Raw genomic sequence first — 22,259 nt, forward strand, 5'->3', positions numbered from 1 at the left:
CTTTAGGAACATGTGTGAAGCCTCTTGGTTCCTTTAGCTTTCCTCCATCAGTGGTGTCATCTGCCAGGTCTTGCTCACCATATATGGCTTCTCTTGGCAATATCAGGGACATTTTCCCCTCAAATGACTCTCTTCTTTGCAGAATGTACACTGGTTGGCTTCCTGTTCTCTAGGGTCCTCTCAATCTCCCTGGTTAGCAGATAGGGTGACTCATCAGAGTTGCAGGGCCCAGAGAAGGTCCTGTTGTTCTGTGGGTCTTGGTTGATTTTAGGAGGCAAGGGCAAAAATGTTGGCTGCTTTTTCCTTGGCCCTTTTACTTCCTTGAGTGTGGTCTCCAAGTTTTGGGTTTTAAACATCCAGCAGGTTAGTTTCACCAGTCTTCAAGTGGGAGTAACAGGTTACAGCTTCAATATCTATAATTTTACAGTTACCCCTTTCATTTAACTGGTATTAGTATTAGTACTGGAAGTCAGCATTATATACTATCTGCCCTATAAGTAATGATTTATTATCTAAAATTAACTCAAGTTGTTTTATTAGAAGCAGTACCTTTGCAAAACACTAATAGGCACAGTTATAAAGTTTACAAGGAAAATTACAAAATGAAATTAACAGAGCAAAAATGTTCAATTTGTATCGTAGCTATGAACCAAGAAAATATTTTTATAATCTTAAACCTTTACTTAGTTATGTATTATACTCCCTACTTATTTTGAAGACACAGTAATCTTTACAACAAAAATCCATCTTTTGAACATAACTTTAAATGAGTTCAAGTATATTTTAGAGCCATTCTAACGTGGAGTAAGGTGGGAGGCACAGTCTTACCTCAGGTAAAGGTGGGGCTCTTGACAAATAACAGTACAACATTACACCTAAAACATGAACCAAAGAAAGGCTAAGAGAATTTTAACTTTCACTTTGTGGAAAAAGTGGCAAAATGCTTCCATGTTTTACAATGTCACCTTTAAACAAATCAGGCTCTCCTTATTATCTTCCAAAAATACATTTAAATTCCTATTTAAGTGTGAAGACTAACAAAGAGTATATATATAATTTATTGACAACAGGTTACTTTATTCAGCTATGAAACATCAAATGACTTAAATATCAACCAAATTTACTATTTCTATACAAATACGAGACTATTGTTACAGATAATTTTAGTTTGTAGAACACCAACTTGGTAAAGTGTTCTCCCCCTAAGCTTTACATTTAACTAAGTTTAACTTTTAAAGTACAATTTAGAACCCATAGTGTAGAGTAACAATAATCACAAGTCTGCATGGGTTATTTAGCAGTACTAGTAAAAATAAAGGGTAGCCTTAAATCTCTTATACATTTAGGAAACAGGGTTAATGATCAGAAATTAACTTATGTCAAAGCCAACAGATATAAGACAGGTCTTCCAAGGATAGCATGGCCCTTCTATGTCAGATATAATGTATAAATGAGAGCATTTATTGGTTACCTTGCCAGTAAACCTAGACAATCTTTCATTTTATAAACCTTGTCATGACACTTAGACAAGGCTCAGATAGATATAGTTCTCAGATGGATACTTATATATAGGCACATATATTTAAGGTGTCAACTATAATAATAGTTCTTTAACCAGTTACAAAGTAACCATTTAAGACTTTAAAACAGGTAAAAACCCTAATTCCTTTAAGACTGAGTTTCCCTAGGTAATAGAACCTAGCAGATAAAAGGAAATTTTCCTGATAAGAGATTAATGTTTCAGACTACTTCATATCAGTACATTAAAGTTCAAACAACTTTAACTGTGCTAATTATAGTCAATTTAATCACAAACACCAACTTTTTGAGATTTACCTTCCAAAAAACTTCTGTGACTTACTTAGACATTCATAGCTTGCTTACATCCTTAGTTTTGTCCTCTCTGTCATCTTAGACTTTAGCCCAAGAATATTACTTTACCAGACAGAAAACTTTCTCGTCCAGAAGCATTTCTTTTACCTTCTAGTTTTTTGTATATTTCTATACCTCTAACTTTCTTCCTTATTATCACAATGCCATCAATTTTGAGTTCTCCACTGTCGACTGTACCCAGAGATTCCTTTTGGGCCTTTCTCTTATACTAGGCATAGTGATATGCAATGGAGGAGGCCCTTTCCAACCTTTTCTTTAGGCTTCCTTGAAGATCCCTTTGCAGAGGCTGCCTACAAAATACAGGTTGGCCTTAGTTTCTTTTTCTTTTGTGGGTGCAGCTGTTTATTCTGCCAGTCTCCCCATGCATTAGTTTGATGGGACATTGTTATAGCAAGAACTGCTTTGCCCCAGTGATGGATATCCCCTAGCCAAATGGGATATCCTGTCACATCTTGAAAGCTGCCACATGCTTTGTGCCCAGCAGCCTCCACCTTGCAGGGGCAAAATGGGCTAGAAGGCAGGGCAAAGGCCAGGTTCTCTCTGGCTATTTTCCTACAGTCCAGGCAGTTTTTCTGGGATTTTTTTCTCCCCCAGCTTAGGGCTAGTGTCCTTGACCCAGTGAGATGATCTGCAGCTGCCTGAGGCTAGCTGAAATCTTTTTTAACCCTTTTTTCTGGGGTCTTGCTATCCTTGCACACCAGAGGCATTGCCTTTTGGCATCTTCAATTAGTTCCCAACTGTTCGTACCCCTTATTATGCAACTGTACATACAGAATGTGTTTCACATACTTTACAGACCAACTTCAAGATTATATAATAATCCAGAAAACACATTCAAAGGCCAGGTTGTGTTACAGCAAATCGTCTTCTCTTAGACAGGCTTATACCTATAGGTGGCCCGTTCAGCCAAGATCTCTCTGTTTAAGACACTACAGGTAAGATACAGAATTTGGCCCATGTCTTAAAGGACCGGTAACAGATACAAAAAATACAGACAGACGAGAGGATTATTGAAACCAGGGCTAACAGACAGACCTGCCTGTACAAAATTTCTTCCATTTCCTTTACCTTTGACAGACCAACTCCAGCTGCAAAACTACATAATAATCCAGAAAGTTATTCAAGAGTCAGATCATGGTAGGAAAACATTGTCTTAGACAAGCTTATATCTATAGGTGTCCCTTTGTTTAACTTACTTTACCTCTGACAGACCAACTCCAATTGCAAGGTTGTATTAAAAAGAAAGAGAAACACACAACCAGAGAAGAGCCCCAAAACCAAGGCTAACAGACAAGAACCTTTATTGACCAGTCAAGATCTTTCCCAAGAGACTACCTAAAGGATCAATGGAATATTGGCCACATCTTAAAAAGGGGCAGTAACAGATACAAATAAAACAAAAACAGACAATCAGAGAATTCCCAAAACCCAAGGACAACAAACAGATGAGAACCTAGAACAGATCAGAAGGGAGTAAATATCCCTAGGTTCTCAAATCCCACCTATCCATGACTCCTAGACCAGTGGCACCACAGATGTCTCCATGAAGAGGGACTAGATCTTCCCATGAAGAGAAACCAGATGTGTGTAATCAAGGGTCTCAGTGTGCACACAGGGGTACTAAGCAGATAGCTAAAGGTGTCACGACTTTACCAAGTTCAGTTTCCTTTCTCTCAAAGTGGACCATGATGGAGCAACCTATACCCTTCAGGGACAGAAAGCAGGAGTTCCCCGAATCAAAAGGAGTTTTGGTAGCTGCTGGGAGGGTCCCTTTACTCACAGGAATAGCTACTCTGGTTCAACCTGAGGCAAACTCACAATCTCCTAACTCTCCTGCAGTTGGCTCTCAAGTTTGCCAGCTACCTTGCATCCTCACCATGGAAGTGGGATTCCTTGGAGAGTCAGGTTTGCCCAATAAGTTGGAGTGGGGGCTGCTATCAGGTTCCACCTGGGATGCCAAATTTGTTACTGAAAGCTCTGTCCTTGTCCCTGATGACGATCTAATAACGAGGACATCATTTTGAGAAAAAGTAAAAAGTTTTATTGCTTTGGTAGCAAAGGAGAAACATAGGGGACTCCTGTCCCACAGGCTGGTTCTCTAGTCTCTAATTAGTGATCCTGTCTCAGTCTCCCAAGTTGCTGGAATTATAGGTGTGTATCACCACATCTGCTACAATGAAATATTTATCTAATAGAAACAATCTATGAAAAATTTACAAACTAAGATATGAAAAATAGATAAAAATACCAAACTTGTGCACATACCTGGCAGAATTCACATGTAACTTGAATTTCATAAGTTGAACAACTTAAATCACGTTCTCTTTTTCATGGCAAGGATACTGAAAGACAAAGTGATTTCATACTATTAAAAAATAGTTTTGAAACACTTTTTGAAATACAGAAAATGAAAGCACTCAAATTATACTCTGTAACACTATGAATATCCAAATATCCAGACACTATTAACAAACTTTATAAATGACAGAACACTGCTCCTGAAATATGAACACCCATGTAAATGCCTTAACCATAGATATTAATACATTCAACTCTACCAAAAGGGTTTAAAGAGTATGAAATACTTAATTCAGCTCTCGGAGCTATGGGTGAAGGGCAGCTATTAAAACAGTAAAAGCTCTTACTTTTCAAGTCTGACTTGATTATTTGATATTAGCTTAAAGTCAAATATAGCATATTGAAACAAGCAAGGACAGTGGCCCATTTTTAAACTTTGTCAAAACTTTATCTTATATTCGCTGAAACTCCATCTAGTGGTAAACAGTGTACTATATTCTTATCCAAATAAAACAATGGTAAAGGAAAATTATTTTTCATAATTTTGCTTTTAAATGGATTTTCAAGAATGTCTTAGGGGTTGGGATTATAGCTTAGCGGTAGCATGCTTGCCTAGCACATGTGAGGCACTGGGTTCAACACTCAGCACCACATAAAAATAAATGGAAAAAAGGTGTTGTGTTTATCTACAACTAAATAAAAACAAGTATATTAAAATTAAAAAAAAAAAAAAGAATGTCTTGCTCAGAAAAACTAGATAATCCCTGAGCAGAAATGTATAACTAGAGACACAGTTTTGAGCCCTAGGTTAAAAGTCAACCTGGTAAAGACAAAGGAAGAAGAAAGTTTCTTCCCTGGCCCCAAGCAAAACTTGAATCTGGTAGGGTTCCATTTTCCATTCACATCCAACCATGAAGAAAGGGAAAAGAATACTAGAATAATCCAAAGGAAACCTATAATAGTCATGCTTCTGTCATTACCAGCAAATGTGAGCTCAGGAAGGGCAAGGAACTTATCTTTGGGCCATCTAAAACAGTATCTCAGTCAGTTAAGTTCAACAAACATCTAAACATCAACTATATGCAATCATGAAAACAACAAATAGTTGTTTCCCCACACTTGAGAAACTTTCAGTCTAGCAGAAGAAAGAGGAATACAGAAGTATAATTTCAATTAATTTGCAAGAATATAGGAAAGTTAAAATACTATGACTTTAAAGATGGGCATGATGGCACATGCCTATAGTCCCAGCACTCAGGAGGCTGAGGTAGGAGGATCGCTTGAGCCCAGGAATAAGGTCAGCCTGGGCAACACAGAGAGACCCGACTGAAAAATAAAAAACAAAAACCAACAAACAACTATGAGAATGTGGAGACAGAAAAAGGATCAATTTGATAGTTCTAGAAAAGCTTCTAAGGGAGTTAACCCTTGGAACCTCTCTATTATCTTTTCTACTCTCCCACTGTAACTGTTCCTTTTATCTATAAAACAAGTTCTTTACCTATACAAGCCTATTTTCTAGAGAGTCCATACAAATTCACATTCCTTTACTGCCATTTTATAATACCTAGCTGAAGTAGCTATAAACAAACAATTCAAGTACCTGGAGATAAAAAAATGGTAACAAGTCCTCTGGGACACTAAGTGTTATCTCTGTTAATCTAAATGAATCCCAAACTGGTAAATCCAGGCTTATCTCCTTATTACAGCAAAGAAGGAAATATGTGTAAGACAGAAGGGCTGCAAGGGAGGCTTTGTTACACTATAAATTGTTGGAGAAGTGCATGATTTCTGATAAAAAGAAATTGTTAATTGTGCCAGGGCAGTGTCACATGCTTGTAATCCCAGTGGCTTCAGAGGCTAAGGCAGAAGGACCTCAAATTCAAGACCAATCTCAGAAGCTTAGTGAAGCCCTAAGCAATTTAACAAGACCCTGCATCAAAAAATTAAAAAGGGCTGGGACTGTAAAACAAACAAAAAACAGACTATTAACTGTTCATACCGCATTCTCTGGCAGGCATCTGCAAACTTATATTTCTATTCTAGGAAATTCACTGTTATGAAAAGACACTAATTAGAGTACCCAGGAGAGTTCTAGGCAAAATTTTAAGAATGCCAATTTCTTTTGTTTTTATCACCTCTAACTCTTCCAACATTCCTTCATCTTTCTTGATCTCATGATCTAGCGCTATCAAAGTTCCCCCTTCTATCAAAAATTGAGTGTACTTTTGCACCTGGCATTCTCCTGGATGACACAAATGTAGTAATGAATTAAAATATGATTCCCAACTTCATGAAACTGCAAGAATAATAATGGAGCTTATATTTGCATCCAATCTTTTCCTACAACCCAAATTAAGAATCAAAAACTACCTCTGAATGCTTTAAAGACAAATTTAATTATTCACCTAGCAAAGCTTAATAGCTTTAACCCTTCAGGGGTTTTATCTGTACCCTGAGAGATACATCTGAACTGCCTTTTATTTCTAATCTCATCTCCTGGTAAGTGATATTTCCAATATACCATGGCCCATTTAACAGCATCAGATTGCCTGCCATCTGTTGAAGATGACCCTTAATTTGCATATTATTTTCACTGTATCTAAAACATATCCTCCCAGATGAATGCCTGTTCTCTTAGTTATTATACAATCAAGGCCCAGTTCAAATGATACTTTCTTTGTGATTCCCTTCCTATAATCCAAATTGAAATTTTCTTCAACTAAACTTTTTGTATTGTTTATGCCTTACTTACAGCACTCATATTATATTAGGTTTTGGAATATAATAGATGTATGCTTCTTTCATTCCACCCCAACTATGCCTTGAAGCATCATAATATACTGTAGTAAAAGCAATCAAAACTGGCTTAAAACCAGGCACATGGCACACACCTGTAATTCCATCTATTTGGGAAACTGAGATAGGAAAATCGAAAGTTTGAGGACAGCCTGGGCAACTTAGGCCCTGCCTCAAAATAAAATTAAAAGGGGGAGGTGTGAATATTGGGCTCGGTGGTAGAGTGCTTGTCTAGCATGCATGAGTTCCTGGGTTCAATCCCTAGCACCACAAGGAAAAAAAACCATTGGCTCAAAGACAAGTTGTGCCACCTAACATTGGCAATCTTGGGCAAAGTTCTAAACTCCTTTGAGATGCAATTTCCCCCAACAATAAAGGTAGGGATAATACCACCTACTTCACAAAATTGTAAGCATTAAAAATAGTATATGTAAGCTGGATGCAGTGGCACATGCCTGTAAAATCAGTGGCTCAGGAGTCTGAGGCAAGGAAGATCACGAGTTCAAAGCCAGCCTTAGCAAAAGCCAGGTGTTAAGTGACTCAGCGGGACCCTATCTCTAAATAAAATACAAAATAGGGCTGGGGATATGGTTCAGTGGTCAAGGGCCCCTGAGTTCAATCCCTGGTACCCCCACCTCCTGCAAAAGTAAAGTGTCTCACACAATGCTTGGTATGAACACCTGATGAAAATGGCAGCTACAATTCTATTTTGACTTTTGCTGTTAATATTCTAAGGTTATTCTATGTATCCTTATATATGCTTAGCATCATACTTGCTTAAAGCAAGCACAGAATAAATGTTCAGTTATTAATTACATCCCCAAAAACATACAACTTGTAAAATGAGTAGGTACACATTTACATCTTATACAAGTATAAACATCTCCAACCTTTTCTTTCTTTTTTTTGAGAGAGGGTCTTACTAAATTTGTGAGGCTAGCTTTGAACTTGTGATCCTCTGGCCTTAGCCTCCTGAGTTGCTGAGATTACAGCACATGCCTCGGTACCCCACATGGTGATATTGCTAAAAGCAGAGTTCACATCTGACAGTGCACTGTTTTCATAGCCTACGCTTCCGCTCTATCATTGTGACATTTGGTATATGGGAATAATAATATTTATATCAGAGTTATTTTGATAGTAAATTGAAAATATTGTATAAAAAGTAAGCTAATAACTTTCTCATAGTAAGCATTCAATTAGCAGCTGTTTTTTTTAATTACAAACAATATGAAGTAGAAATGGTTTAGATAATAACAGTGATATTACCTCCGTCATCTGAACCATCATTACCACTATTTGATATTTATTTATTTTCATGTGGTGCTGAGAATCGAACCTAGTGCCTCACATGGTAGGCAAGCACTCTATCACTGAGCCACAACCTCAGGCCCCATTATTACCACTATTTAACAGAGGTTCTGATTGCCCAGAAATAACTACTCAGAAAGAAAAACTAAATAATGTAACCTCCTCCTTTGAGAATAAATAATAAAATGCAACAGGAAATCAGAAATAAGCCTATTTAAGAAAGAAATTATCTTTAATTTCATAGATAACTATGAAGCAATCACACACTACAATAAAATGTCTTAGTCCTGGAATATTTAAAATGCCTTGTGGATTAAAAAGTATTAGCAAGACTAAAATGTTGAAAACTAAAAGTCCCAAATCAGATTACCTTGCTATGCTTGATTTAAATAAAAATTTGGTTCAAAGCAATGAAAGTATTCTTGAACGTGTACAGAATCTGTCTTGAAAACTGATACACATTACAATACAGATGAATCTAAAAATCATTATGCTCCGTCAAAGAAGACAGTCTAAAAAATATCAGAGTATGATTCTATTCACACAAACTTTAGAAAAGGCAAACAATCTATAGTGACAGAAAGCAGACCAGTGGTTGCCTAGGGACAGGAGTAGGAGTGGAAGATTACAAAGGAACACAAGGGAACTTGTGATGAATAAATCATCTTGATAATGGTGAGGGTTTGATGGATGTATACATATAAGTCAAAACTTATCAAGTTGAATACTTTAAATATGTGCAATTTATTCTGTTAGTAACACCCCAAAAAGCTGTTTTAAAAAATCTATCTTGATTTTTCTTAAGGTTTGTGAAATAATCTGTCATTGTTACATGAACTTAATGCCAAAGGCTAGTAACCATTCACAAATACTATCTGTCAAATGAGTGAAATTCACTTTATTTATTTCTTTCCTCTTATCACATCATGAGCTAGATTCTTCATTTCTTTATTTATTTTTATGTGGTGCTGCTGAGGATTGAACCCAGTACCTCACATGTGCTAGGCTAGATTCTTCATTTCATAACCTAAAAAAACTAAGAAATGCCAGGCCCAGTGGTGTACACCTGTAATCCCAGCAGCTTGGGAGGCTGAGGCAGGAAGATCTCGAGTTCAAAGCCAGCCTCAGCAACTTAGTGACACCCTAAGCAACTTAGCGAGACCTGTTCTAAATAAAATATAAAAAAGTGACTGGGGACATGGCTTGGTGGTTAAGTGGCCCCTGGGTTCATTCCCTGGTACCTGCCCCACCCCCCAAAACAAAAAAATGCTAAGCATCAATTTCCAGGTTTGAAATGGAAACTTACTCTCTGTCTCCCCTATGCAGATTAATAAAATGCCTCAAATACTTTATACAAATTAAACCCAATATGAAGCTTTACTTTCAACACTTTAAAACTATACGAGACTACAGTGTTCTTGTAGAAGCAGTATGGTACTACAAAACCATATTTTTGGGGTATAAATCCACAAAAAAAAATTTAATATGTATGCCACATATGTTAGTTCAGAAAAAATGAGTATTCCTCCATCTGAGCTACTATCTCAAACTTCAAATGAAAAACATGACCAAAACTGCTCTAAGTTAAAGAGAAATAACAATTGCTCCTAAGATTAGACAAAGAGGTGGTGCAGAAAAATAGGGAGAAGAATAAATTTCTAAAAGAAAGAAAAATCTATATATTATGAGATAATAGACATTAGTCATTTTGATATAGGCAGAATATACATCCTATGAATTGAAGATATTTGCTTGGTGGTCTACTGTAGAAACTGCCCAGTATGGAAGTTGAGTTTTCACTTTCTGGTTTTCGATGACAATTCTACATATAAACATGTATTCATTCCTTATATTTTCTCTATTTTATTGCTACAAAGCATTTTATTAGAACCCAAACTTGTTAAAAATTATACCTTAAATTTTATTTGTGACAACATTGAGCAATTTCAATTATTTGTTATCATGCACAAATGACCAATTTTACAAAACCCTTAAAGTTGAAGATTTAATTAGGGATCCAAAGAAATTCCTTCCTGAAAATATTAGCTAAATTACTCCTACTCAACTAAGACACTGTAAGGAACTTTAAATTTGCTCTCAAAATAACAGAAGAAAAAAAAGTTAAGAGTCACCCAGAATAGAACCAGAGATAACTACTATTAATATTTCAAAGTACATATTACAGTTTTGTCAATGCACAGATATATGTATACACACACATATATAACTTTAAAAACTGTAAAAATAACATGAAAACTGACTTTAAAATACAATTATCTAAATTCTGCCACATCATTAAATAGTAATGTCATTATTAGATGTCATTTTAAATAGCTATATAGTATTACATCATCAATGAATTATCAATAAATATTTTTGGGATACAACTTTGCAATATCTATAATTTCCACAGAATGAATTTCTAGAAGTGAAATTGCAATGTCAAAATGAAGGCATATTTTGAAGGATTTGCGTTGTGTTAAACTGTCCTCCAAGTAAGCAGTATGTATTTCTACTTCCTCAATATAAAAAGAATTCACTTCTCAACACCTACACCAATGTGACATTATTCTTTAAATGTCTGTCATATTAATAAAAAGTTTAAAAGCTGTGTATCTTTTTTTTTAATTTTTAATTTTTTAGTTGTCAGTGGACCTTTATTTTATTTGTATGTGGTGCTGAGAATCGAACCCAGTGTGTCACACATGCTAGGTAAGCGCTTTACCACTGAGCTACAATCCCAGCCCCAGCGCTGTGTATCTTGACACACTAATATGGCTGAACTTTCTTCATATATATAATGGTCATTTAGGTATCTCTGTGAACTGCCTTCTTTGTTATTTTTAAAATATATATATACACACATTTTAGTTGTAAGGAGACACAATACCTTTATTTTTATGTGGTGCTGAGGATCGAACCCAGGGTCTCACACATGCTAGGTGGGCGTTCTACCACTGAGCCACAACCCCAGGCCCTTTTGCTTTTTTTTTTCCTCTTCTTTTTGTGGTGCTAGGGATTGAATCCCCGGCCTTGGGCATGTTCGGCAGCAATATACCAACTGAGCTATATCCCCAGCTCTGTTGCTTGTGCCTATTTTTAAAATTTTAGCTCCAAATTCTCTATCTTGAATATAGATAATAGGCTTTTTCTTTTCTTTTCTTGGTTGAGGAGCCTGGGGATCGAACTCAGGGCCTAGCACATGCTAGGTAAGTACTCTACCGCTGAGTTATACTCACAGCCTATAGGGTTTTTATTATGATGTGGGAATTCTGATCATATACCTCATTGTGTTCCTCATGTAGTCCTAACTATTCACCCCACAATGAGGAGACTGAGGTCGAAAAGGGTAAAATTCAAGGTCAAGAACTAGGGCAAGAATATTTCTCCTGCAATACTATGCCTGCAAGCTATAATATTGTTATTTCACACTTACCAACTACAGAGAAAATTTTATGTAAATCATATTCTAAAAATAATATTATAGAAAGATTCTTTTGGAACTTCTAGAGTAATCAGATCCTTTACCAAATGAAATCACATAAAAATGAAATGCCAGTAAGAGGAAAAAAACAACTAAAAAAAAAAAGACCCTAAAAAAATAGAAACTAACTGGCAAAACATTTCTTCTAAGTTAAAATTAATAAAGTCAAGGCTCCAGAAAACAAATATAAGAGTGTATGCATGACATAGCTTAGACAGGCTATTAGGGTTCAGCATAGTGCAGAATCTGGGTGGGGTAGGGTGAGAAAGATATCTACAGAGAGGAGGAAGGAAATGGAGATTAGCCCTACATGGGATGCTGCAGTCTGAGGTGAATGAGGAAAGGTCTCAGTGCAGAGGGAGGTGCTGCCTGACTATTCTACATAAAAACATGTATTCATTCCCATTTTGTTTTATTGCCACAGGCTGTAGTATCATTCCATTTGTTATGAACTTCACAATACAGAATGTAGTTTTTCAATTTATTGACATATCTCATAACATGAAAATTATACACCAGAAACAAGGAGAGACTTGTTAGAGAATCAGTACATTTTGTACTAAAGAGGTGGTCTGATTGGCTGAACCTGGTCAGGTATCTCCCTTGATTTACCTGAGCCAGCTATGTCAGTGTCATGGATATATACGATTGTCCCCTTTATTGCACTGTTGGTGGGCTCTCTAATGGGTGATGTGTGCTGAGGAGAGATGACTAAGTCCAGTATACTCATGTTCCCATTACACCTGTGTTTATCTTTGTATAAAGATTATATATGGGGGCTGGGTTGTGGCACAGTGATAGAGTACTTGCCTAATGTGTGAGGCACTGGGTTCGATTCTCAGCACCACATATAACTAAATGAATAAAATAAAGGTCTATCAGCATTAAAAGAGATTTTTTTAAAAAGATCATATGTGTATGCATAAATAATTGAATTATCAATATTAGTTATTATTTTTCACTTATCTTCCTTTTTAGTCTAATTTTAAGTGCAGAATCCGTATCTCTTATTTTTAACATGGATACAAGATAGGCAATCAAATATTTTTCAAATAAGTCCATAAAATAAATGAGGAAAAATGACCAACTTCAACACACTCATGTTCCCATAGCATCTATGTAGCCTGATGTGAGATGTTAATGTCCAAGTGGGCTCAGGAGGCATCCACATGAGATAAGGGACAAGGCTGCCATTGTTCAAGTGTAGGATGTCAGGGTCAACCAGAACATCTACTTGATGGGGAAGAGAAAGTCTGGTGGCAAAAGGCAATTCATTACTTACATACCCAGGGATTGATCAAATTAAGTAAATAAATCAAGAATTTACTAAGTGAAAGTAAAAGCACACTACTGGTGACTATAGGCGAAGGGAACTATAAATATAAGGTGAACCTTCCTATTAAATGAGATCTGGAGATAATGACATGAACTCATGGCTTTCAATATAAATATAAAGATACAGAAATAAAGATATTAATATCTGTACATGTATGCATATATGTTCATAAAATTTACCTAGCTGTGTCCACTGAGAGGGCCAGAAACATGGATAAAAAGCATATATACTATTCCAGATTTCATTGTGTAAACACCATTTTCCACCAAAAGGGACTTTGGTTCCTTGAAATAGCGGTTGATCCCAGGGCTGGGGCAGGGAAAAGTACAGGGCAGACCTTGAATATCTTGCATAGAAAATAAAAACAAAACAAAAGCTTGCAGATTTATCCCTGAAAGTAACTGAATCTGGGACAATTTGAGAATCAAAACAAATAACGATAGTAAAGGATCAAAACAAATAATGATAGTGAAGTAAACCCTAAATAAACAGGGTTCCATAAATCCATACTGATACACAAGAATAAACTGAAAGTTTGAAAAGGAATAAGGTATTTGTATCATCTCAAAGTATTTTCCTATAAAATAAAATTTAATTATCAAGGACAAAACAGTAATTTATAATACAAAAATCTGGTAAACATCACCTTAATCAAGTGATCCAAGTTAACACTACTAGATATAAAAAGCAGAGTTGTGTGCCCTTGTCAGAACGCAATGAGAAAGGTCATCACTTTTGTCACAATCATTCCAAAGATCAAATCATGAAGAAATATCAGAGAACCTCAAACTGAGGTAAATTCTGTAGAATAGTTGGCCTTTAATTTGAAAGTGTCCAAGTTATTGATGTCAAGGAAAGACTGAGGAACTGTTTGGGATCAAAAAGATCAATAGGTACAACAAATAACTGTAACATGAGATACTAGATGGAATTCTTTTGCTATAAAAAATACTATTGGCAGAACTGTGATCTGCAATATTCAGGTCTAATATAGAGGATAGAAATATATCTGCTGATTTCCTGATTTTCATAGTTTTATGGTGGTTTTTGCAGAAGAATGTCTTGTGGAAAAATAAAAAATTTGGTAATAAGAGGACACTGCACTGGCAGTTTACTCTTTAAAAGTTTTGAATAAAAAAAGGAAGACTTACAAAATGGGTTTAAGTTATATAAAAATAAAATGTGCTAAAATAATTCACTATATAAGCATTATTACATAATTAGCACTATGTAGTTTTTTGCAGTAGTCGTGAGAAAAATACTACAAATTGTACTGATTCGCTAACAATTCTCTCCTTTCTGGCTTATAATTTCAAGTTATAAAATACATCAAGGAATTGAAAAATACAGTCTGTATTGCAAGGTTAATAGAGAATGAAATCATACTACAGTAGAAGAATTTACCAATCTGAATGAACTTATAGGGGATACTAGATAATTATCCTAGTAGTTTCCTTTTTAAAAAATATGAAATGAGAGTTAATCTATTATACAAACAAGAAAATCCTTCAGGCTATAGTATCAATATTCCCATGCCATTTTAAATTCTACCATTCAGATGATTTAGTAAATGAAAATGTTTATTTTCCTACATCTTGATCAAAAACAGATTAGTAAAATAATTCATTTCACAAAAAACAGTGCTGGTGAATGAATTTCTAAAAACAGAAGGGGTGAATTGATTTCTGGTGCTAACTTTAGAAATTTCTATATCTTAAAATATGAATTTAACTGATCTAACTAGTTACAGAACTATGCAATTTTATAAACTCAGAATGCACTCAAATTTAAAAGCAAATTTCTAAAATATGGATAATAGTGTCACATACAATATACAGCATTCCCAATAAAAATCATTTATTTATGAAATTTATTTGGAAAACATTTGCCTATTTTGTATCCATGTTAAAGATAAGAGGTATAGATTCTGCTATTAAAATTAGACTAAAAAGGAGGATAAACAAGTGAAAATAATTTATTTATAAACACATATAATCTTTATTTTATATACACAGATGCTATGGGAACATGAGTATGCTGGCCTTGGTCATCTCACCCACCTGAACCCACCACAGTGCCTGATCTGCCAAGAGTGCAACAAAGGGCAATCCTCTATATCCAAGATCCTGACATAGCTGTCTCAGGTAAACCAGGGGAGACACCTGACCAAGTTAAATCAATCAGATTACCTCTTCAGGAAATTTGCAAAAAGGAATAGTCAAACAGAAGTCGGTAGCAAACATTCAGAATTATACTTCAGACTGGTGGACATTTTTGGTCATATTCACAGTGACACATTTAATAAAACAGAAAGGAGAAAACAGAAAAATAAAGATAAGAAGCCATACAGTCAAGAGAAAGGAAAGTAATTTCTAGGAGTGGATGCCCTGGAAGTTCCTAGTATTCATAGTATGAGGTAGTTTTTTGTTTTTTTTTTTTAAAGCTGAAATTATCTGATCAAATTCTCTATTACCTCAGTGCCTAGAAAACCTGGGAAAGGGGCCTGGAAAGGCTACTGAAAGAAGGAATACTTGAATTAAGTCTTCTCAAATGAAAAGATATTCACAGTGGAGAAAACACCCTGAGGCACAATAAAGAATACACTGAGATCTCTAAGATCTTCTGACGGCTGATCATGGAACATAAGGTTAAAGCAAAAGAAGTTAAGGTCAGGGAGGTAAGCAAATCCTGAAGGGCCTTTAATACTATGGAAAGGAATTTAGATTCCACTCTCTCCCCAACCCCACTCCACGGCAAGGTTATAAAGCACAATCCTAGGCCAAACTCTTGAGCTAAAAAAGTTTCTCACATTTTTAAATGTTGGTGTAGAGAGTGGGAGAAGAAGAATATGGAACAGAGATTACATGTGGTTCCCACAAAGCCCAAAATATCTCCATTGGTTCCCTTTAAATTAAGAAAAATTTCCCTAGCCTTGCTGTAAGAAATTGAAAATTTTAAATTTGGTTAAGATCACTAACAGAAATGTGGAGGATGGATAAGAGAGCAATACTACTCAAAAAAAAAAAAAAAAAAAAAAAAAACAGCAGAAGTCACTGTGAAATTGAGGAAGGAATGATGGAGTGAACTCAAGTAGTTCGAATCAAAATGAAAGGAACAGAAGGACCAGTTATGAAGAAAAGTGCTCTTAGGACAAAGCCTCATGAACTGATGACAGTCTCTCATCCTAGCCTCATACTATCCCTTAATCTCTGACTGTAGTTATGGAGGCTTTTAATTAACTCCCTCCCTCAGCCTAGAAGCTCTCACTTCCCACTCATCCACCCTTTTCTCAGTTAACACTGCTCATTTCTGATCTCCCTCCAGATCCTCTACTCCACTATCCTAAACCCAGGCCTCATTTACTCATTCAGTCAGTAAAATATTATTGAGCACATGCAACGTGTAGGAATTGTGCTAGACTCCAGGGTATGATGACTCAGACATAAGTCTCTTGCCCTGATGGAATTTACAGTTTATGGAGAATACTTCTAACTAGATCATCAACTTGAACATTCAAGTTAGTGAAGTGGCTTAAAACTATTTAATGCAAGTATTAGTGTGTAAGAAAAAATTATCAAGTGTTACCACCCTTTCTTCCTTATACTTGCTTTAAATTTTTTCACCTTTTAAATACATGCACATTTCAATTATTTTCCAAATTTTTGTCAAAATTAGAGTAACTGCATTAATGCATGGCTTTTGTTTTCATTTGGACCCCTGGATTTAGGTACAAAAGCACAGGCCAATTTGCTCATACATCTCGATGTATTTGGCAAAGTTTACTACTAGACCACCATATTTTGAAAGATTCTGCATGTCAAATCACTTTATTAAACTGACATTTTTCCTTCTATTTATTTTATTTTAATTTAAATTTGACGGGGGTTTGAGGGTGGAATGGGGGGTACTAGGGATTATACCCAGGAGCACTTTACCACTTAGCTACAGTCCTTTTTATTTATTTTCTTTTATTTTGAGACAGGGTCTCCCTAAGTTGATGACTCTGGCCTTGATCTTTTGATCCTTCCTCCCTGGCCTCCTGAGTTTTTGGGACTGCTTTCCATTTTAAAAAGCTATATTTACAAACTATAAGTGGTTTGAGACCAAAACCCACTGTATTTCATATCTCTAATATCAATACTGTATGGCTAGCACTTAGTAGATGTTCAAAAAAGGTATAATCCAAGGACTATATAACCTCAAATTAATATTTCTGATCAGTATGAGATAATTATGGTAATGAACTTGGCTGATACAAATCAATACAAAAGTAATACATGTGACATTTAATTAGTTTGTATATAGAGTGTATAAACTTTTTGCTACAAATACTTCTGAAATATAGAAAATACTTCATAGATTTACTACTGTTACTATTCTCATAAAATCCTAGGAGAACTGGGATGTTTATGTTGAGTCTATTTGTTCACAGATAAGTTTAGGAACATCTGAATGAAACAAAACTGAACCCTTTAAAATCAGTCTTAGGGAGCTGGGGTTGTGGCTCAGTGGTAGAGTGCTTGCCTAGTATGCGTGAGGCACTGGGTTCAATTCTCAGCACCATATAAATAAATAAAAATAAAAGTCCATCAATGACTAAAAAACATTTTTTTAAAAAAATCAGTCTTAGATGCACTTTCATGTGCTGATACATGTTCTATTTCCAAAAGGACATTTCCAACTTTACTGACACTCAGAATTTTTTCTTTTCTTTTCTTTCTTTCTTTTTTTTTTTAACTAAACATTATCAATATAGTAGGACTCTAACATTCTAAGTAACACTGGTTGGAAACATCCGCTAAGTTCAATAATATCTGGAGACAGTCACAAAATAAAAAGAACACTTTTGCAATAAAAGCTTAATTAAGATTTCTTACCTTTCTAGTTGGTGGGCCATGAGTTTTATTCACTCTGCAGTCAGGAATCCCTCAGCTTTTACCAAGAAGCACAACTTAAGTTTCCATGTAGTATCCCTAGGAAAAGAAGAGGCAGAGAAGCATGAACTCATTCTCCTAAGTGATCTGAAGAAATAGCCTCATGTACTTCAACTCCATAATGAAAACATTTCAGATGTTTCTTTCATACTTAAAAGATGCAACTGAATTTTGCCTTCCATCTATTTATAGAAATTAAAGCTCCTTCCAAAGTCCTCAATGATCCAGGAAGATATTTATCCTGCAGCGTCCCATAATTTTTGGCACATTATCACCTACTAGAGGTATAACAGCTCAAAGGATAAAAGTAGGGCAATAGACCCATAGTGAAAGGAGAAAATGATTTTTACCATAATAAACCTGAGGTGGTAGGGAATTGTGGATAATAAGTGAAATGGCAGCATGAAATCTACGCAACAAAATTTTTCATATTGGTGATCAATAGTTTTTACTGTGTTAGTGCTACACCATAACATCCAAGGGATCCAGTTTATGTGCCACTTACTTGGAAACAGCTCGACTTTTTTGTTTTGTTACCAGGAATTGAATCCAGGGGTGCTTGACCACTGAATCACATTCCCAGGCCCTCCTTTTTTTTTAAATATAGAGATAAGGTGTCACCAAGTGACTTAGAGCCTGAGGTTGGTTTTGAACTCATGATCCTCCTGCCTTAGCTTCCCAAGCCACTAGGTTTATAGGCATGCACCACCATAGCCAGCCAGCATGACGTTTTTATAGCTCCACGGTTAGGATGAGGTTCTGCTCTAAGGACAGAAAACTCAAACAATAGCTTAAATTATTTAGAAATTTAAGTCCAGAACCACTATCATGAGGAACCCAGCACCTCTATTTGTTTGCTCTGCCTTCCTCAATGTGGCTTCCCCTTCATTGTTTTAAAATGACTGTTCAAGCTCTAGCCATTACCTCTGGTGATCAGAAAGGAAGAGAAGAAAAGTTGAGCAACAGCTTCCCTTTAAGGAAACTTTTCAGAACTCTCATAGGAAACTTCTGTTCACATTCCATGAACCAGAACTTGGTCACAGAGCCAAAGCTGACAGGAAGGCTAAGAAACATTTATTTTACCACACACTTAATTAGAAATTGCAATATCTATCACTAAACAGAAAAAAGGGAATGAATACTGATGGACAAGCAGCTATTTATGTCCTCACACCCATTTCATTTTAAAGTGTAGGGTGGTTAGATACATCATAGAAATGAGTCTGCAGTCTACTAAAGGGAGCTTTCAAAAGTAGGTCCTGCCAATGGCAAAGACCAATCTTCTAACAATAAAAGGTCAATTTGTATGTGACAAAGGAAGAAGGGAAAAATCTGAAGACCAGAATGACAAAATGAGAGCAAAAAAGCAATCTGAATCGTTGTTTGGGAGACTAAACTCACATAAACAACTCACAAAACACAAAAATTATTAGAACCATTATGTAAGTAATGTCATGCCTGAAGTGAGACTGGGGAAACATGTTGCAGAAAGCTCAATTACTAGTTGCATTTGGAAAAGGTAATGAAATTGGAAGCATGATGTTCAAAGGAAAAGTATTTTCCTCTACCATTATCACAGGATTGTGTTCCCACTATCAGGCAAAGTATGAATTTGGACTTTCCTATTGCAGACTGTTGTGAAGAGGGGCTACCAATAACTAAAACAACAAAGAAAAAGCTGTAAGAATAAAAAGAGGAAGGGCTACTACATTTTAGCTTAAGACTGGCTGAAACATTCTATTATATTTAAAACTTGGATGGGACATTGGAAAGACTCAATTCAAAGCTGGCAACAAAATTCTGTTTTAAATACAAACTGTTCCCTACAGGAAAAAGGACTCAAATAGGATTATTTAGTTATACAAATGTAAAATGGGACTATAAATGTAACAGCAATTCAAAGGACAAATGGCACTATGGGATAAAATAAATGTTCACCTATTCTAGGGGGACATGATTTTTTTTTTCAAATTGTTTTCTTTCAGAGAAATGTTTATTTTATAAATTAGGTTTTAAGTTTTCCTATTTGTATAATCATATAGACTTTGATGATTAAACTACTGCCTTTTTTCTTTTTTACCTTGAAAGGCACAGATGTAAGAAACTTTACCACAAAATATCCTACCTATGGTACATGCATTACTTATAATTAGATATAGCTAAACCGAGGATAGAATCTCTACCAAAAGGTGTGAATACTGCTAATTGTTAGGCATCATGGTTAACAGTAAAGTACGTGCCAGGTAATAGGCCCCCCCAAAAATGGTATTAGTGTTAGAAAGAAATCAATCCTTCTTGGACATGAACTCAGAAGATTCTAACAAACCTAAGGGCAATTCAGTGTGGTAGAGAGAAGGTGACATTTGTCCTTTGGGAAGACAAGAGCTAGACAGGAGTGGAAAAGTCTTAGAAAGTGGCAAAGGGAGACCAGTAGAGAGGAAAGGGACCAGCGGAAGAGAGGGAAAAGGGATATCTTGAGAACTAATAAATTATATTGTTATATCATGTGCATAAAAATATGTAAAAATGTAAAATGTAAAAATGATTCCCACTATTACATATAATTATAATGCACTAAAAATATGGAAAAAAGAAATCAATGAGAAATTTTGAAGTTTAATGTGTATTTGTTATAAAGTATGACAAAAGTGACTAATAAGATGTTTTTATTGGAAACATTAAAATACACTGGATTCAAATAAAATTATACTGGAGGAATGGAACAAAATAACATTTTAATAAAAAAATTTCCAACTGTTAAAAGATAATTCACATTTTTTAAAACCAATAATAGTATCAAAGCATTATGGCAATTGGTATTTACAAGAGTGGTATCTATATTTAGAAAAACTAGGGATATTGATCAAATTATAATGTCGTATGCATACAACAACAAATCTCACCATTATATACAACTGTAATGCACCAATAAAAAATGTAGAGAAAAAAATAATAAAATGCATTAGAAATGGAAAAAAGGAAAGAAATTATAATTTTCTTTTTGCAGTACTGGGACTGAACCCAGGGCCCCACATTTGCTACCACTGAGCTATAACCCCAATCCTTTTGTTATTTTTTGAGATAGGTTCTCACCTAATGCCAAGGCTAGCCTTGAACTTGCAATCCTCCTGTCTCTGTCTCTCAAGTAGCTAGGAATGCAGGCGTGAGCTACTTTTCAACTATCCACACTCAGATGAAAAATTTTAGGAAGCAATTTAGTAGAAATGTACATACAATAGTCTACTTTATGAAATTTCTTTTCAGAAGAATATGTGTGTAGTAGGTAGAATAGCCCCCAAGATGTCCATGCTCTAATTCCTGGAACCTCTGAACAGATTATATTACATGGCAAAGGAACTTTGTAGATATACAGATTACAGATCCTAAAACAGAGAGAAGATCCTCAGTTATCTAGGTAGGCCTGGTCTAGAACACAGAACTTTGTCCATCTGGAGTCAGACAGATATAGGCAAAAAAGAAATCAGACAATTTAGATGCATGAGAGGACCTGATCTGCCATTTTTACAGGAGGACACATGAATAACATTTCAGCTTCTAGAAGCAAAGAGCAGATCTTGGTTGATAACAAGCAAGGGAAGGGGGATGACAGTCTTAAGCATTGGAATTCAGTCAACAACTTGAATGAACTTGGAAGTGGATTCTTCCCTGGAGACTCCAAAAAGGAACACAGCACTGTCGACACATTGATTTTGGTTTTGTAAGACCCTACACACAGAATGAAATTCTGTCAGTTGTGACAACATTGATGGAATTAGAGATCATTAGCAAAGTGAAATAAGACAAACTAAAAAAAAAAAAATCATGTGATTATGCTCTCATGTAAAAAAAAACCAAAAAAACCAATCTCATAAGTTGAGAATAGAATGGTGGTTACCAAAGGTTGTAGAGCAGAGGGGAGAGAAGGATGGGGGAAAACTGACCAATGGGTTCTAAGTTACAGTGAATGATAAGAAACTCCAGTGTGGTACTGCACCGTAGAGAGACTATAAGTAAAAATTATGTACTGTGTATCTCGAAAAGCTAAAAGAGATGGGCGTGGTGGTGCACACCTATAATCCCAGTGGCTCAGGAGGCTAAGACAGGAAGATCTCGAGTTCAAAGCAAGCCTCAGCAAAAGTGAGGCACTAAGCAACTCAGTGGGATTCTTGTCTCTAAATAAAAAAAAACGATATAGGGCTGGGGA

The 22,259-nt window shown here is 35.6% G+C and overlaps 1 protein-coding gene across 1 annotated transcript in view; it reads right to left on the reverse strand.

Annotated features, from left to right (window-relative positions):
- The window catches only part of Atf2 (activating transcription factor 2), a 93,715-nt gene that overhangs the window by 64,352 nt on the left and 7,104 nt on the right, over nt 1-22,259 (reverse strand). The window contains 2 exon segments of the mRNA XM_047544600.1: nt 4,159-4,235; nt 17,999-18,094. Of these exon segments, the coding sequence (XP_047400556.1) occupies nt 4,159-4,190 (32 nt within the window). The 5' untranslated portion in view covers nt 4,191-4,235; nt 17,999-18,094.

Source organism: Sciurus carolinensis, chromosome 3, assembly GCF_902686445.1.
Source record: "Sciurus carolinensis chromosome 3, mSciCar1.2, whole genome shotgun sequence".
Classification (NCBI taxonomy): Eukaryota; Metazoa; Chordata; class Mammalia; order Rodentia; family Sciuridae; genus Sciurus; species Sciurus carolinensis.